We start from the raw sequence: 19707 nt of genomic DNA, 5'->3' as shown, positions 1-19707 counted from the left end.
TCAACACTAGGGTTTGGTTTTTGAGCAACCAACTCCATCATCATCGCCTTCATTTGGTTAACGATGGATGACTCCAATTTCTTGAGGTCATCCAACGTAGCCGTTGTGGTATCGACGGGAGATGATGGAGCGGGTGGCACAAGGGAAGGTGACCCATTCGCCACACCCGCATCTTGTTCGGCCATTTCTTAGGCGGTAAAGCCCGAGCAAGAAAACCTTGCTCTGATACCAATTGAATGGATCGTAGCGAACAAGAGGGGGGGTGAATGGGCGCTACGTCAAGTTTTAGCCTTTTTCAATTTTTAGTGCAACGGAAGATAAATATGATAGCTTTAGCGATGGCGGTGTTCCTACAATGATCCTAGACAAGTACAACAAGCAAAGGAACAATCACAAGATAGTAAGAGTAAGGAGCGGGACAACCGGAGGGCGCGGAGACGAGGCGAGGTTTGTTTCCCGCAGTTCCTCCCACAAAAGGGAGTACGTCTGCGTTGAGGAGGTGCTAGCCTCACACAAGAGACTAGACGGCCACACCACGAAGGAAGGCCTCACCTTCTTCCTCGAGAGAGCTCCACAAAGGTGCTCCCCCTTCTCCACTAAGGCACCGGTCGAGGCGGTGATTCCTTCACAAGGTTAGGGCGAGCTCCACACCACAAGGAGGCTCCCAACAACCCATGGAGCTAGTACAACACCAAGCTAGCCTCCATGGATGCACTTCTTCCAAGATTCCACAATAGGAACTCTACCACCAAGATCCAATAAGGACTACCACGAATTGGTGAAATTTCTCTCGGTAGAACGATAGATCGGGGTCTCCTCCACCACTCCTCAAAGTATGAGCAAGATTGATTGGGTAGGGAGAGAGATCCACTAAGTTTGAGCTCAGCAACAATGGAGGAGAGAGAGAGAAGAGCTAAAACGAATTGGGGAAGAAGGGGCCCTTAAATAGGCTCCTCCAAATCCAACCGTTATGTCCAGTTTTTGCCTAAGCGGTACTACCGCTTTTGGAAAGCGGTACTACCGCTCTGAGTTCGAATCCCCACAGATCTTGTCCACGTGGACACATTGCGGTACTACCGCTCGCGGTACCGCTTGAGGTACCGCAATAGGGTCCAGACCTTACTGGATCCAAAGCGGTACCGAAACGGTACCAGAGCGGTACTGCCGTAACATGTTACGGTACTTGAGCGGTACTGTGGGCGGTACTACCGCTTGCAAGCGGTACTATCGCTCAAGGTACCGTAACTTGTTCTGTGGGACAAATCCAGCGCAGAACTCTGAGCGGTACCGTGAGGCGGTACCTATAGGGGTAGCGGTACTACCGCTACAGGTACCGGTAGTACCGGCCTGGCTAAAACTGGTTTTCTTCCCTATTTCTCTCCAGCCATGTCACCTCGCGAAACACACACAAAACCAGAAAACCTACAGCTACCCATAACTACGCTTCAGTCCTCCGATCTTGACGTGTCCAGCGAGGTCACCGTGCACTTGCAAATCTAGCAATGATACTCAAGGTACACGGTGAGATAACTCAAGTGTTGTCATCAAACACATAAAACACGGGGTTTAGACTTTGCTCTTTCACCAATCCCTTCCGCGTATCGGGGGAAACCCTAGGACTAGTGCGGGCAGCAGCGGTGTTGTCGTCGCTTTCCTTGTTGAAGGTGTTGCCTGATATGCGGCGCTTCGGCGTGCTTAGAGTGTGGTGGAATTCTTCGAAGGGCGCAGCGGTGGCAAGTCATCTTTGTTCATCTTTGTTCATGTCGAGCTGCCGGTGTTGGCATTATTTTCTTTTTTTCTTTCTCTTTTGTTCTTTTGGGCTTTGGTTGTGCTGCGGCCCCCAGCATGCTTGTTGTATCGGTTGATTATTATATTAATATAGCGGCGCAAAAGCCTATTTCAAGGAGTTGCAAAGTGCAAAACCAATCTCATGGTTTGCCATGCATATTGTGCTCATCTAGCTCTACCGTGTACTATTTATTTAGAAACAACAAAGCCCAAATTTGGTTCAGGGCGAATAGAACCTTACTATGCCAAGAGAGTATCAAAGCATTTTTTATGTATATAATTTGTACGTCAGCATAATTCATGCTTGATGTAAGTTCGAGCCCAGAATGATTTAGTAGAAAGTGTGTAACTGTTAGATCCAAGAAAACGGTTAATATCTTCCATTAGTGAACTGAGGTAAAATATTGCTCTTTATTTCACCTCCCTGTTTCACAAAAAACACCAAGACTGTTGAAGGAAGCCTACAGTGCAAACTAATTACATACAAAATTACCTACACTATAAACAGGTACGGGCGTGAGCACTCACGAGGTTTCTGCAATTAAAAGATAGAATACGGTTAGATATAGCATCAGAAATTGTTTGTCGTATTTGCTAAGTACAAATTGAATATGTCTAAATGTTTTAATCTTAAAGAGAATCATAAGGAATGGGTTAGATTGGATGTTATCCACATTCGAATAATACCATGATCTAAATGCTTTCCCTATTAATAATCATAATGTGATGATTAAAACTAATAAAAACGAAACAATTGCAAAGAGCTGAGACCTAAAAATGGGAAGATGAGAACGACATGATCAGAAACAATAACTTGTGAAGCCAACGTTTCATATATAGTTCAGGACAGATTGGATCTTTCAAAATAGGAAAAGTGATCTATGGTGGAGATAAGAGATGCAATCATTATTTACTTTTTTTTTTTTGAAAACGCAGTATTGAGCAGTTACTACTTACCCTTTATCCTTCGGTTGTCTACTGTTGTCTCTGCTGTTGATTTGCGGGAAACATCTGCCAAGGATATAGGTGTCAGCGGGGGCGAAGAAACCTCACTGCTCTCTCTGCTATGCCTAGACTCCAACAACTTATTTGCAGTTAGAATAGGTGTTCTTTGGCTGTTTGAAGGTATAGAGTAACTGCGAGTCATGGCAGCAGGTGGCCGCGGAAGCGGTGATGCTGTGTGTGATGGTGGGGACGCACGGGTTGGTACATTGGGTATCTGTCGCCTTGACACCAGAGGACCAGAATATCCAACCAAACCAGGACGGACAGCATCTACAGATGCAGGAGGCCTAGGAAGCTCATGAAGCTCACTAATTCTGGGGGATGTTATTGGGAGTGAAGTGATCCTAGGAACTTTTGGAGCCACAGATGGCTGCCAACCTGGTCCGTGTGATTTTGTTGACATAACACGAGGAGGATAGTTTATCGATGCTCTATGACCAGCAGCTGAAAACATGGGCTTGCTTAATCCTGCTTTGCTTGGAATTGGGCCAGAAAAAGATTCCCTCTTCATTTTCTTAGAATCTGAAGTTGAGTAGGAATAAACTAATGGTGATGACATCCCCTCGGTACTTGATGGCTTCTTAACAGGTCCGCTATACAATGAGCTCGGCTTGAAATCTTTCACCAGTGGAGAGGAATGCCACAGATTTGCTGCCATGTGTGATTTCTCAGGTTTATCTGGATGAGGCGATCTGTTGGTGCCTGCTGAATTGGAGTTCTTATCATCAGCTGGTGTTGGGAGTTTGTAGGAATAATTTGTTCTTGATTGTAGTGGACTTGAGAACATTGGAGAATTCAACTTTCGAAGCCTCGCAGATGGATCAAGTACATTCTCTGCAAAAATTGGTGCTGATTGAGTACCAAACTCTGGTTTCACTCGCGGAGCTGCAAAATCTGTCTCTATTTGCTCGGCAGATTCCTGTGTATGAATGACAAATACAAATAACTTCAGGAAATGCTTAAAATATAGAGTCATCCGACATAATAAATAACAAAGAGCGGGAGTATGAAATATTCAAACATCAAACAAGGACTGGAACCAATGAAGGATGCAAGGACCATACGCAAATCTCAATCTAATTATCAACATTACTTAAAAAATATACAGCAAGAAAATTCAGATTCACATGCTCCATCAAAGTGATATTAGACCAATTTAATAAAGGGCGTACCCAGTCAAGGCACAGTCAAGGCACACACCACTGACAAAACAATGGTACTAATTTGTAGGCCAAAACAGATAATAACACTTCCCTTCAAACAAGTGATCTATGCAGATAATTATGAAGTTTCACTGCTATTGCTATATCAGAAAGAATTATCCCCCAGAATGTGTGAATTTACAAACTGAACTTCATTTCAAACAAATTATCAATGCACAAAAACACTCATATCCATAAATACAATACTGGATAAGGCAGTTAGCTAACATGGAAGAAGATCCACTTATGCTTCACCTAAAGTCCTAAACTATACCATGCAGCAGCACTTACCCTTGCTACATATTCACTCAAAGAATGCTTGTAGCCATGCAAGAGAATGGACTCATTGACAAGGAATAAAATGGGCAGCATCTAGCATGACTAGAAGTTGAAAGATTACCTGCTCATGTTCCTTCAGAGGTTTCGAGGGACTCGTCATATTAGCCTGGTCCAACTACACACAAAACAAATGGTGTTCAGAATGAGGATAAGAGAAAAGAGAGATATAGAAGGAATTTCTACATACTTTAATCAAAACATGAAATGCGGAAATGAAAAATGCAGATAAGCAACTGTTATACGTCCACCCAAAAATGGAATTGAGCTGGGCTGCCATTAGGACTTAGGGTTCGCTGGGCTGGGTCATTCACTTCATAGGAGCACAAGACCTTAGCTAGAAAGGAGCATACCAGATCAGAAGAATGGCATTCCTCTCGCTTGGCTCCTCTGCTCATGTCTTTGATTCTGCTCTTCCACCAATTCACCACACTTTACCCCCAAATATGGAATGCTATTCTAACCAGCTACGGTGGACAATAATAGCAACATATTTTCGAATAAAATATAACTCACTGAGCTATAGCAGAGAAAATATTGTTTAATTTTTTGAACGTCACCACAGAATATTAAACAAAACTCGACCAATAGGCACTAGCACCTGTGTAGTTAGAAGAAATAACCTCTGACAATGAGCACACCCATGGAGTCTAGACCTTGAACCTGAGTGGGTTGGCCACACACTGGTGCTTCTAGCCAACGTGTTTTCATAATCACTGCACAGCACTCATGTGTCCCCCCAGAGACCCCAGTCCAAATAGCATGCGCTGAACTCGAAAAGTGCTACTCCCTCCTACCCATATTAGTTGTCGCAGATTTAGTATAAAGTGGTACTAAATCTGCAACAAGCACTATGGGTCAGAGGGAGTATTAGAGCCCAGGCTCCCTGGAGTCCTTTTCAAAAAAACAATGAAAACTTAATTTCAAGGTTTCAAACAAATTCAAAAAAATATACCTGGTTGTCGTCAACCATGTACACTACGAGTGTGCAATTTTTTCATGTGAAATACCTTGTATTTTAAGCTCATAAAAAAAAAATTTGGACAAATTTTAGAAGATTCAAAAGTGGCACTGTTCATGCTTTCAGATCTGTATTTTTGTCATTTTTGCTAATGATAGAATACAAGGTATTTCATATTGAAAATTTTACACACGGATAGAATAAATCATTGACTACACTGCTATGTTTGTTGAAATATTTTGAATCTTTAAATTTGAATTTCCCGAAGTTCTGAAAAACGAGCTCCATGAAGCTCGTGTGCTAAAACGATACACTCGCGCTGAACTGGTATACACACAAGTACAGACTTGCTTGGGCTCCTGTCCTCTCCTCTCCTAAAATGGTTAATCAAGCATCAAGCAATGTATATTTCTCGCTACACTCAGAAACACTTCCATGGGACTGACCCCTGCGCTAACATAATTTGAAACCCATACAGGCCACCACTAATGATCTGGAACGGTCCACAACTGATCCTACAGTTACCACAGCTTATCTGTAGCCCGAGCCCAGGCTTTTTCGAAACTGTGGGTGGCTCAATTGCCCATGGTAACATAATACGGTCCACAAGACAGGAAGTAGAACAAATCCAAGAACTGGATCTGTGATTGGACTGACCATGAATGGCACTTTGAAAACCAACTTCATAATAGTTAGTTCTGTTATCCCAAGTAAATAAATTAAGTTTGACCAAGTTTGTAGGGAAAAAAATCTACATCTACAATAAAAAAATCAATATCAGTAGATACACCATGAAATATGTTTTCATTGTGTATTTATCTGGTATTACAGATGTCGACTACAAATGTGGTCAAACTTTCAAAAAATTGACTTACAACAAGACTTATATGCCTTATATTTTGGGAAGAAGGGAGTATCACTTAATATTTGATTAAAAAAAAATATCAGTAGCATAGGTTTTACTGATGTGTCTTCGGTTTAGAGATTTTTTTCCAAAAGATCATAATTATGTGTCATCCCACCTCATTCCTCCTGTTTTATTAAATGGAATAAAAATTCTATAAGAACATGGGCCATATTGGCAGGAACAGGCAATTCACATGTTAACACCACGCCAGGGACAGCGCCAGGAATTGGTGTTTAAATCGGCTCACGGTTGGACGTTGGAACCCATAGATCACAAAAGACAGATGTTGTGATCAGCAAGTAGAAGTCTTAGTTGGTTTGTTAGTCTAAACAGTCATAACTCTAGAAAATGTGCACTATATGGAGAGGATGGATGTAATCTTTTGTTCTGAAGCAATAAGAAACCTCATTTTCCATCGCATTTCTCCCTTCTCACCCCATTACCCAATTGTGGGCCACTCTCCAGCGTCACAGCATCAAAACATTGTGGTAGGTAGCGGGCCAAGGAGAGGGTGCCAACCTCACATGACAACCTGTTACCTCTTTATACTGAAAATATCTAAAATGAATAGACCATGCTATCAAACAAAACTGGAGACATATATAACTCTTTCGAAAGTGCTTTTATGGTGAGATACTGAACAGTGATCTAACACTAAAAATGGCAATTGATTAAAATTGAGTAATGAGACAAAAATAAAAATTGAATGGACCAATTGGAAAAGGTAGAGCTTACATCCATTGAACTTCTGGAAGCAGGAAAGTTTACCCCGTAGTCAAAACTCAACTCACTGCCATCACTATGATTGTCATGGTAAGAGCTGTAATCATCATTATCAGTGTCATCATCCAGTCCACTAAAGTGATAATCAATGTGCTGCTTCTCGGCAACTGCTTTTACATGAGGTTCTAGAGCTTCTAGATACTTTAACCCTCTCCTGAAAAAACTCAACTGAAAGTTCAAAGTGAGATGGTTATAGCATATACAACTGCATAAATCCTTACCAATACTTTCTGTGAAGAAGGGTTAACGTACCTGAGCAGCATGATGGCGAGAAGCCTGTGTCAAAATACTTAAGAATTGACCTTGCTTCAATGATTTCAAGCGAAATATGAATAATGCTGCATCCTCTTGGTACTCGAGAAAGGATGCTTGCAGTTGTTCTGGGGAGAATGTTTCAACTTTGGAATGTCTTGATCGTCCTTTCTCTCTATAAGCTGCCCGCAAGGTCTCATACTCCTCTCTGAAGCCAAAATAAAAGGTGGCAGTGATCAGAACTTGGAGACACTGGAGTGATAAGATAGATATGACACAATTCAAGGTAAAGTTTGTACCTTTTCTGATCACATTGGTCTTTCATTTCCTGCAAGGGACAGTGCGTCATGGTCGCATAAATTTAAGTAATACTGAATGCATTTTTTTTATTTTCAGAAATGATGATAACTACAAATATGAACAGTAAATTAACAATAACCTTACAAAATTTGAAAGGTAGGAATTTATTTATGAAGTCGGGAGAACCACAGTTAAAAAGTTCAAACCTCTACAACTTGTAGCTCCTTGAGAAGTGACTCTGATGGGTTTGTGATTGTAGTTATGATATTTGTACGCTAGAAAAACAACAAAGTACTAGTCAGAGTATAAGAACATTAAGGACATGGAAGATGGAACAACTATGATGACTTCTAGGACATTTTAGTTCAGTTTAATAAGATAGAAAGGGAACTTACATAGCTATCCACAAACTTTTGTAGTTCAAACTGGGCCTTTCCTAGCATCATCAGTACTCTTCCTGCAGGTAAAGACATGTGAATAGAGCAAAAAACACCACATATTTCTATGACTAAGGAAGTAGACCTCCAAAACAAACAACACAAAAAAAAATTGCTCCTGGTATTTATTGAAAACCTTTCTTTCATGGACGGCAGGAGCTCTGCTCATTCTATTAGAAGGAAAGGAGGTTTGATGAAAACACAAATGAACATCACACACAGAGACAAAAAGACATCCTCAACCAACATCATCAACCCCACTAAAGAACACAGGGGCTCTCGCTACTGTAGCCTCTTTAATCATGCCGGTCAGTGTTGTATCGCTACTCGATCCTAGCGCAATCACGCCCACTCCTCCTTACTGAAAATCAGACTATCATCTTGTTCGATACAAAAACATAGGCATAGAGCTACAAGAACTTATGTGTAGAAAATAGAGTATCAACATGTATTTTTCTCATGAAGGATTTCACAATTTTTCAAAGAAAAAAAAGTAACACTAAAACATAACAGACTTGGTTTTAAATGAAGAAATGGTCTTTGCTGCAAGAACTGCTAAGAATATATGCTGCCATGCACATTTCCACATAATATGTGCTTATAGATAAAACGACTCACCACTGTCATCATCATCGTAATCAATTGCGCTTTTCTCAAGTAAACAAGTTCCCATTTCTTCCATAGCTTCTGCAAACTCTGCGGACATTTCATCACAACTAATTATGAAAGTATTACGCGAGCACACGCTCTCTAATGGTATGTTGTGGGCACCACTGTTCCATTGAAAATTACTTACTGCAGGAAATGTTAGAACATACCATATACACTATTTGTTGTTGCAGCTGCAGCCGACAGCAAGCTATCATAACAATTCCTCATTTCTTCCATCTCCTGCATAATAAGAACCTCACATAAGTCAAAAGTACATCAGGGCAAAGGGTGTGTTACAGAAATTGTGTTTCGGTCAGAATGATAACATTAGCACTTATTACTGACAGCTGAACGGTTGCAATATCAAATAGAAAGAAAAAACTATTCTGACAGGAGTTTGGCAATATGCATCCATTTGAATACACTGAACAAAAAGCTAAGGTTTGGCTCATGTCGCACGGACATTTGAAGCTACAAGGGCAAAGTGAGTCAAAAAAAAATATTACATCATACTACTGCTATAAGATCCACTGCTTGATAGCAACATGCCACATCGGCGAATCGAATGGAAGTTGCAGCCTTGTGGCAAATAGAATGGGCACGAAAAACAAACCAACCCTACATTGATCATACTAAAATTGTCTCCTTCATTATTCGCCCTCACATGCAAAAGTGTCACTTGTGATTCTTAGCCCAAAATATCATAAAGACGAAATAGATGAAAAACTCCCTCTGTCCCTACTTACATGGCGCCCTCACCTTGCGTAATTTAACTTTGACCATCAATTTGACCAATAATACACGAGACATGTGTCATAAAAGTTATGCCATTAGAAACTTTTTGCGAATACGAATACAATGGTATAATTTTTGTAGTCAAAGTTGAGCATCGAAGTACATGTGTGCCATGTCATTAGGGACAGAGGGAGTAGAAGACTTCTTAAAGATTAAAGAGAAGACTGCACTCTCATCCAACAAAGTACTGTACACTAGCCATGACTTAAAGCCCGCAGTCCCTTTCAAGCATCTACTAATGCTTCAATCACTTTCCTCTAAACTGGCCTACATGACTACATTGCTGTTCAAAAGGATGCCGGCATGACTCGGTTCCCCTAAAATACAAAATGCATTTTGATAATCGATCTTGAATATGACAGCCAGCAGCCAATGATAACAAATATAAAAATTTATTCCATTAACGACTTTGAATTGCTGACTCTGAGACCTGTTCCAAATACCAGCTTTCTCCAATCCAAGCCGCCTGCCGTAGACTTTGACCAGTGGGACTGAGCCAAGCCACAGAAATCAAATGCGTGTGACAACCACAACAACACATAAAGCAATCAACTCCCACAGATTTCACGTATTATAGAAATAAAATAATGCGATTAAATGGTTTCCAGAATTTCATTCACGCAGAACTGCTCAAAGATAGAAGAAGAAGAAAAACGAAAGAATATGTTTGGTCTCTGTATCCGTCGCTCGAGTTTTAATTCCCTTGGATCCCACATAATGCCAACGAGCAGGAACAATTCACCGCAACCAACGAGGACCGACCAAATTCATACAAATAAAAATAAGAGGTAATATCGCAACTCATCGATCGGCAAAGCCTCGTGATACGATTTACGCGCGTATCCACATCTCGCAGCGTGCCATAATCCCACCCAAAATAAAAATCCGTAATAATCAGAAAAAGGGAGTCGGCGAAACCTGGGCGGCGTCGACGAGCTCGTCGAGCTTGGCTGGCGGCGGGCGCTGGTCCTTCCTCTCCTTGTGGTGGTGGGGGAGGGAGAGGCCCCGGAACTTGCGTAATGGCGATTTCATCACCTTGGTCGTGAGAATCCAGGAACCGAATTCGCTACCTCCAATTCGTGGCCGCCGGACCTTTTGCTCCGGCGATGACTGGAAAGAGGGGACGGGGGAGAGAGAGAGAAAGAGGAGAGCTTTGTTTGACGGAATGGATTTTTCGGAAGACTAAAAATGGAGAGAGGAGGGAGAGTCTGATGTCGTGCGGATGCTACTGCTGTTTTGGGGAAGCCAAATAGTTAATGATTTGGTCCATGTTTGACCCAACCTAAGGACTTTGACCAGGGAAAGCGAGAGGATATACTCCTGCCGTCCTGCTCAATATAAATAAATGGGAAGATATGGGAACAAAATGAAATAACACCAGAAAATTATCAAAAGGAAAAAATTGAGAACAACATAGACGTACGCTCACATCAGTTTCTCTGTCATACAACATGACATATCTCAATTATTTTATATTTTAATCCTATAATATTAGAGGATCTTGGTACAGAAGTGATATAAAGTAACACTAAGAGGTATTTATTTTGTAACATGTTTTTCATCATTTATAGATAAAAGAAATACATAAGTAGTCTTATCAACTAATGCATGTGAAGTCCAAAATTCATACTTTGGTCACTGGAAAACATTATCAATAAAAACTTATATCAAACATGTCTATGAGACAAGAAAGATTAATCTAGTACATGTTTAACTAAAAGTTACAAGTTTGACCTAGAAAAATTATCTCCCTTGATAAATGGGAAGTGGGGAGCAAACTAAGAAACATACCAATAAATAAATGAAAATAGACGCTCAAAACCCCGACAAGACTTAAGTCCATTTTTTAAAACCCATGACATGTTCATTGATTGGAGATATTGAAGTGTAATTTCACCACCTAAAACTTCTTTTGGTTGTAGAAACTAGACAAAATATGAATAATAAAAATGTATAACTTAGATGTGATGTATTAGGGATTTTCAAGAGATCCTGGTTAATGTCTATAGATATGCTCGCCCATATTTTGAAAGAATGAAAGGGGAGTGGATAAAGACAAAGACTATGTGCATTAGAATTCTCAAACAAATAAAAGATTTTCATTAAAAAATATACAACATTAGTTAACTGCCCAAAAAGTATAATTATAAGGCTTTCATAACAAAAAAAATCCTAAAACTGGAACTCTTCACATTTTATGAAAAAATGGGAGCAAATAATAGTCCATCAAAACCGACTTCACAAATTCCACTAGAGCCGCTCTTCTAAAGCTCGGCGTGCATCCCAAACAAAACCCCACCCATCATCTTCTTGCCCTCATTTGTCTCGCTTAGGGTAACACTTAGTATCCATGATTATACACCAAAATAGATCTATTTTTCTTTAAGCGTCTCACTGGTTCATTTTCCTATTTCGATCTAAGAAGGTGAGATACATTCCAATCCACGTGTTATGCTTCCAACCGTCGCTATTGTGATGTTTTGGATCACTGTATAAAATACTTTTTTCTAGTTAAGAGTGTCTTATACAGTGTTGCCAAAAGATCACACAGGTGAAGAGTTACTACATTGAAGGTTCAGCAAGAGCTATTACCAGATTCAATGTGGAGGATCATGACATCAAAACTTGTGATGGGGACGAAGACGTAGCCAAGAATTAGTTTTTGCTAGCAATTGAATCTATGCCAAAATACATGTCTACATGTGATGTATGAAATGTACAATCAAATGAAGTATAACTTAATTTTTCTAAATTATTTGCATGCAATATCGAGTTATGAGTTATTGGGTGTACAACTGGATATTGCTTGTTGTTGCACAGATAAAACATTTGTTATGCATGCAGAAAGTATGAGGCTGGTTGAAACAAATGTGTGCCATATGAGTTTAATACATACGGCTGGCTCAACATTCATCTTTATGATCTTCCAACCTGCTAACGGTCGAGAATAAGAAATCGTTGTGACAGCCCTCCTATTGCAAACGACATGCAAAACGTAACCGTGTGCGAAAACAGACCCATTTCAACACAGTTTATTTAATCGTGTGCGCCGTGGGGGTCCATCATCCACCCTTCCATGGTGGCAGTTGGGTAAACCGTGTGTGATGGGCCATTCAGCCGTGTGTGAAGGTATGTTATGTACTAGTGTTGAAGTAAGAGTCATGAGCCTCGACAACAACCGGAATGTGCATGAACAAAGTAGGGGCAAACTAAACTTATTCTTGAAGTAGTACGGTGAGCATCACGGTCCTAGGGAGCAAGTCAGAGGTCACAGGTGTAGGGAGAGTAGACATACAAGGTAACCGTCGACCACCGGAAGTCGGAGGAGGCCAGGGTGCCTTGGCCAGAGATCGTGGCTGAGGGCCGTTTAGGGTGGCGGTGGTGCGTTCCAAAGGGCGGAGGAGCTCACCGCAGGGTGGTAGATGATGTGAGAGCTGGCGGGTCATGCCGACCAATGGTAATATTGGAGATGTTCCTATTATAGTTGGCAAGTAGAGAGGTTTTTTGCCCTCATTGTTGGAACGTAGAGTGGGTCTTCGGTACATTTGTGCCCTGGGAGTTCTAACTTTCTTTGTTTTTAGTTATTGCATCCTCTCGTTGGTACCATTGTAACTGTAACACGGTTTCCCTGTTTTTTTCTTTGATGTAAAATAATACCACTCTGTATAATTTGTGTACTAACTATTAAAAATGTTGCTTCTAACGAGGTTAGACTTGACAGCCAACCAACGGTTGGATGGTTATTGGCAGTGGTACTTAGCGTACCAGGAATCAAACCTCAAGTTTGACACTTTGGTGTCTTAAAAGACGATATATTCTTTTGAGAGGAGACATTTCCGGTGATAGAGATATGTTATGGTGACTTCATCAATATCAAAACCCACCGGCTCAGTCTCTCATTGGTGCTCATATGGGTAGGATATATGTGCGTGTGTTCATAGGAATAAATGTATGCATATATTTGTGAATGTATGTATATGTAATATGTTTCTAAGAAAAATGAGGTTGGCCTTTTGGAGCAGGCTACTACCTACAGGTAGCCCTTTTTATTCAGAATTTTAGAACTCAACTTCTGAGTTCCAAATATTTTTGAAAAAAACTAGATGTAGTAATGCTATGCACATGGATATTTTAGAAACTTCTAAATTGTCACATTTTTATTTTTTTAGTAGAGAATACATGGTATTTTGCATTGAAAATGTGCATGCTCGCAATGTATCTATATCGTTGACTACATTCAGAAATATTCCTAGATTTTCTACAACTTTGAAATTAGATCTTCAAATTTTAGAAAATATTGAGCTACCAGTAGCCCAAGCTCTAATGTGAATTTTTGGTTTCGGCATGTATACTGATAGAGAAGCCATGTCTAGAGAGACAATAGATATAACTTGTACAATACATTTCCTCCTACTAGCATACTTGTGAAAATGTATTATGTAATTTTTCAAGAGATCGTTTATTAGTTAAGGAAGAACAACTCTGAAAATGCTGATGTTACCACGTTATATATACTCTAATTCGATATGTCTTAATTAAGTTGCTTCGAATTTCCTCAGACAAATATCCCCCATGTTAAGAGCATTTCCAGCCGCGTCCCCCAAAGCGAGTCCGAATAAAGCGCCGGATCGAGCCTTTGAGGCCATCGCCGCGTGGTACCACTTTTGGGACGCGTCTGTTTCCAGCTGCCCCCCCCCCCCCCCCGCCCCCCCCCCCCCCCCCCCCAAATGAGCACCAAAACATGTTAATAATAGGAAATATAAAGTTTTCAGTTAAATTTGATTATATTGTACAACTTTGAATGAAAACACAGCTAGCGATTGCCCCTAGCTTACTTGCCATCCCTCGGGGACCTTGATGGCCTCGCCTCGTTGTTGCCTCTCTTCCTGTTCCGCTTATCCAACGCCGCCGCCCGCCACTCCCTCCGTTGCGCGCTCGCAGTAGAGTGCGGTGGGCCGTCGGCCTGCCGCGTCCTCCAGATTTACACAAAATAACCCTTTTGGGTAAGGATTGCACGAAATGACCCTCCGGCCAAACTATTTCACGTCTCTAACCCTTTTGTGTGGCTCTCTTCGCAAGAGCGTCACACCCTTTTGTGTGGCTCCCTTCGCAAGAGTGTCACACATCCTGTCATACGTGGCGCGCTCGAGCCTGCCAGCCGACGATGTGGGCGCCACGTAGACATGTGGGGTGTCCTTGTAAAGGGCGCCACACAAAAGGGTTAGAGGCGTGAAATAATTTGGCTGGAGGGTCATTTCGTGCGTTCTTTCCGCAAAGGGTTATTTTTGTGTAAATCGCCTCCTCCAGGAGCCGCTGCTGCAGCGCCTCGTTGGCGTCATCCTCTACCTTCTTCAACGTCTCGAAGAACGCAGGAAGCGATGGAGAAGGTGCACGAACATGCGCGGGAATGCGAACGGCGACGATGTGTGAAGGTGGTGCAGTGCCGACGGGATGTCTTGCCTACACCGCCCTAGAAACTGTCGTCGTATTAAGGCAAGGTTGACTAATTAGACCCGCCATTCACAAAGCTTCTAAAATGCACTCTGTGTAGCGGGGATGAGCTCGAGGCACCGGACACCATATCGACGGCGCCTTTCCATAAATGGCTTTCAAGACGCGCTGCAAATTCTGGGAACGGGACCAGAGATGCTATGGGGCGCGTTTGGTAGGTTGTGAGCCCTTTGGCTCGCATCGGCCCAGCAAAAAACGATCCGTTTGGTTGCATGTAAGTGGTACGCGTTGTGGCCCAACAGGTTCTCAAAGCACCCCAGGGACAGGCCTGGAGGAACGCCCGAATCGGCAGTTTCTCCGGGGCCAGGCCCGTTGTCTTGCCATTTTGCACGCCCGCGTGCAACGGTTGCACGCGTGGAGAAGCGCGTGAGACAGCGCGTTGTCTTGGTCCTCGCTCCCCACTTCCCCTCACCACTTCGTTCTTCTCTCTCCCCATTCACTCCTGGCACAGACATCATCGTCCTGTCCCATCAACTGCCGCCATGGCCTCCTCGCCTCCTCCACCTCCGCCATCCTCTCCAGCGCCGACGGATCCAGCCGTACGGCCGTCGGCCACCAGGTCCAACAAGGCGCTAATGCGCCTCGTCCGCGAGTACGAGGCCGGAGGCGGCGACTCGGCAGCGCAGATCGATGTCGGCCGCGTGCCGGTGATGAATCGACCATCGCCGTTCGCGAGAACGAGGCCCACCGGCGTCGCAACCCGGAGCGCCTCCGTCCTAGCTCTTCAAGCCACCGGGATTCGACCGGCGGATCCGTCGGGGACGGGGTTTTTTGCCCCGTCCCCATTAGGGTTTCCGACAGCGAGGGCGGCCGCAATGGCGGCTGGTGCACCAGGATCCAGCAGGGAGATGGAGCCCCCGCCGGGGTTCGCGTCGACCCCGATGCAGGTGGCGATGCCATGGGGCATGCCGCGTCCGCCTGCCCCCTATGGTGCGCCTCCCGTCCCGCTGCCGTCGGGGTTCAGCCGACCTCGTGCTCGGCGGCAGACAACAGCACCATCGGCGCCCGCTTCCGATCGCTGCATGATACGTCTCCAACGTATCTATAATTTCTGATGTTCCATGCTTGTTTTATGACAATACCTACATGTTTTGCTCACACTTTATAATGTTTTTATGCATTTTCCGGAACTAACCTATTAACAAGATGCCACAGTGCCAGTTCCTGTTTTCTGTTGTTTTTTGTTCCAGAAAGGCTGTTCGGGCAATATTTTCGGAATTCGACGAAACGAAGACCCAACATCTTATTTTTCCCGGAAGACCCCAGAACACCGAAGGAGAGTCGGAGGCGGGCCAGAGGGCCACCACACCATAAGGCGGCGCGGCCCCAGGCCTGGCCACGCCAGCCTATGGTGAGGAGGCCCCAGGCGCCCTCCTGCGCCGCCTCTTCGCCTATATAAGCCCTTTCGACCTAAAAACGCGATACCAATTGACGAAACTCCAGAAAGACTCTAGGGGCGCCGCCGCCATCGCGAAACTCCGTTTCGGGGGACAGAATCTCTGTTCCGGCACGCCGCCGGGACGGGGAAGTGCCCCCGGAAGCCATCTCCATCGACGCCACCGCCTATTTTTCCACGAAGCTTCCAGAAGACCGGAGGACTTACGAAGTGGGGTCACGAGGCGCCGCCACAACAGGGCGGCGCGGCCCTGGCGTGTGGGGCCCTCGTGTGGCCCCCTAACCTACCCTTCCGCCTACATATAGCCTTCGTCGCGAAACCCCCAGTACCGAGAGCCACGATACGGAAAACCTTACTGAGACGCCGCCGCCGCCAATCCCATCTCGGGAGATTCAGGAGATCGCCTCCGGCACCCTGCCGGAGAGGGGAATCATCTCCCGGAGGACTCTTCACCGCCATGATCGCCTCCGGAGTGATGAGTGAGTAGTTCACCCCTGGACTATGGGTCCATAGCAGTAGCTAGATGGTCGTCTTCTCCTTATGTGCTTCATTGTCGGATCTTGTGAGCTGCCTAACATGATCAAGATCATCTATCTGTAATGCTATATGTTGTGTTTGTCGGGATCCGATGGATAGAGAATACTATGTTATGTTGATTATCAATCTATTACCTATGTGTTGTTTATGATCTTGCATGCTCTCCGTTATTAGTAAAGGCTCTGGCCAAGTTTTTGCTCTTAACTCCAAGAGGGAGTATTTATGCTCGATAGTGGGTTCATGCCTCCATTAAATCTGGGACAGTGACAGAAAGTTCTAAGGTTGTGGATCTGCTGTTGCCACTAGGGATAAAACATTGATGCTATGTCCGAGGATGTAGTTATTGATTACATTACGCACCATACTTAATGCAATTGTCTGTTGTTTGCAACTTAATACTGGAAGGGGTTCGGATGATAACCTGAAGGTGGACTTTTTAGGCATAGATGCATGCTGGATAGCGGTCTATGTACTTTGTCGTAATGCCCAATTAAATCTCACTATACTCATCATATCATGTATGTGCATGGTCATGCCCTCTCTATTTGTCAATTGCCCGACTTTAATTTGTTCACCCAACATGCTATTTATCTTATGGGAGAGACACCTCTAGTGAACTATGGACCCCGGTCCTATTCTTTACATCCGAAATACAATCTACTGCAATACTTGTTCTTTACTGTTCTTCGCAAACAATCATCATCCACACTATACATCTAATCCTTTGTTACAGCAAGCCGGTGAGATTGACAACCTCACTGTTTCGTTGGGGCAAAGTACTTTGGTTGTGTTGTGCAGGTTCCACGTTGGCGCCGGAATCCCTGGTGTTGCGCCGCACTACATCCCGCCGCCATCAACCTTCAACGTGCTTCTTGGCTCCTACTGGTTCGATAAACCTTGGTTTCTTACTGAGGGAAAACTTGCTGCTGTGCGCATCATACCTTCCTCTTGGGGTTCCCAACGAACGTGTGTATTACACGCCATCAGTCACTAGGGCCCGAGTGGCATGATCTTAGATTTAAGCTCTATACTTATTGCTTAGATTGTATCTACAAGTTGTTTGCACATGTCTATGTCCGAAACCCGAGGCCCCAGAGTGACAAAGAATCGGGATAACTGGAGGGGAAGGCGTAGGTATGAGGATCACATGTTTTCACGGAGTGTTAATGCTTTGCTCCGGTGCTCTATTAAAAGGAGTACCTTAATTTCCAGTAGATTCCCTAGAGGCCCGGCTGCCAACGGCTGCCACCGGCTGGTAGGACAAAAGATGTGATGCAAGTTTCTCATTGCGAGCACGTATGACTATATATGGAAAACATGCCTACATGATTAATAATCTTGATGTTCTGTCTTAATGCTATTTCAATCCTATCAATTGTCCAACTGTAATTTGTTCACCCAACACTTGTTATTGGAGAGTTACCACTAGTGTAGATAGCTGGGAACCCGGGTCCATCTCTCATCATCATATACTCGGTCCTATATGTCATTGGAAGTAGTATCAACTATTTTCTGGTGCCATTGCTCTCATATTACTGCTACGCTCTTTGTGTTCTTGTTACTATCTTGCTCTCATATTACTGCTGCTTTCACATCACCCATGTTACTAGAGCTTTTCCAGGTGCAGCTGAATTGACAACTCAGTTGTTAAGGCTTATAAGTATTCTTTACCTCCCCTTGTGTCGAATCAATAAATTTGGGTTTTACTTCTCTCGAAGACTGTTGCGATCCCCTATACTTGTGGGTTATCAAGACTATTTTCTGGCGCCGTTGCCGGGGAGGCATAGCTCTACTCATAAGTTCACCTGGGGAGTACACTCTACCTCTCTCTCTGTTTTTGTTTTATTTTATTTTGTTTTGCTTAGTTTACTTTTGTCTAGTTTATTTTTGCTTAGTTTATTTCTGTCTAGTTTTATTTTGCTTAGTTTACTTTTGTCTACTTTATTTTTGTCTTGTTTTATTTTCCCTATATACCCGAAAATCCATAAAAATTTGAAAAACCTAAAAATTAAAAACTGCTATTATGGAAGAACCTACAACCTATTTGGAGCTTATAGCATTATATAATAATTATAGAGAATCAAGAACGGGAAAAATTATGAGTGCTGTGATAGAAAAATTGAATACAATTGCTAAAATCTTGCTTAAACGCCATGATATAAATTGTTGCTCTAAACAGGATACTAAACATCTTAAATTTCAATGTGGCTTTAGTGAAGAAGTTTTAATTAAGAACTATAATTGGAATAGCTATATTCATTTTGGGTTCAAAGAGGTAGAACAATTTGTCTTATTTATGGGAGCTTCTGAGATCGAATCCTTCATGTCTAAAAATTATGAAACTTGTGTTGTTTGTAAGGACCTTAAAGATTATGTCTCTTCTATCCTTAATTTTTGCATAGAAAGTTACATTGATAATCCTTATATCATTGATTATAAAGAGAGACTCATTAATGCACAAGAATGCACTCACAATTTGCAGGAACCAGTGGAAGAAGAAATTGATGAACGTGAAACCTCATTGGATGAAAAAGAGGAGGAAATTGATGAACCTGAAAGCTCATTGGATGAAAAAGAAGAGGAGAGTGATGAACAAAAGGAGGAAGAATGGATTAGCTACCCATGCCAACCTTCTAATGAGAGTAACTCTTTATCTCTTACACTATTTGATTGTCCTCCATGCTTACCGAAAGAGGATGAATGTTATGTTCATGTGGATTCTCTTGAAATGTTCCCTATGAGTAAAACTTGTGAGAATAATTATGCTACTGTTATCTATGATAATCCATGCTACTTTGATAAATCTTATGATAATGCTTTGTTTATGCCTGATGTCGAAATGCATA

At 42.8% G+C, this 19707-nt stretch overlaps 1 protein-coding gene across 1 annotated transcript; it reads right to left on the bottom strand.

Annotated features, from left to right (window-relative positions):
• Positions 1-2175: 2175 nt before the first annotated feature.
• Positions 2176-10657, bottom strand: LOC127321251 (uncharacterized protein At2g33490). The gene is made up of 11 exons (XM_051350287.2): positions 10336-10657; positions 8790-8862; positions 8590-8667; positions 7930-7991; positions 7741-7809; positions 7534-7562; positions 7235-7442; positions 6935-7150; positions 4396-4449; positions 2746-3712; positions 2176-2323 (listed from the first exon to the last, which is right to left on the bottom strand). Exons 1-11 carry the CDS (start codon positions 10447-10449, stop codon positions 2313-2315), a joined length of 1881 nt encoding a protein of 626 aa, XP_051206247.1. The 5' UTR covers positions 10450-10657; the 3' UTR covers positions 2176-2312.
• Positions 10658-19707: the final 9050 nt, after the last annotated feature.

Source organism: Lolium perenne, chromosome 2 (genome assembly GCF_019359855.2).
Source record: "Lolium perenne isolate Kyuss_39 chromosome 2, Kyuss_2.0, whole genome shotgun sequence".
In the NCBI taxonomy this organism is placed as follows: domain Eukaryota; kingdom Viridiplantae; phylum Streptophyta; class Magnoliopsida; order Poales; family Poaceae; genus Lolium; species Lolium perenne.
This window is presented reverse-complemented; position numbering and strand designations above follow the sequence as displayed.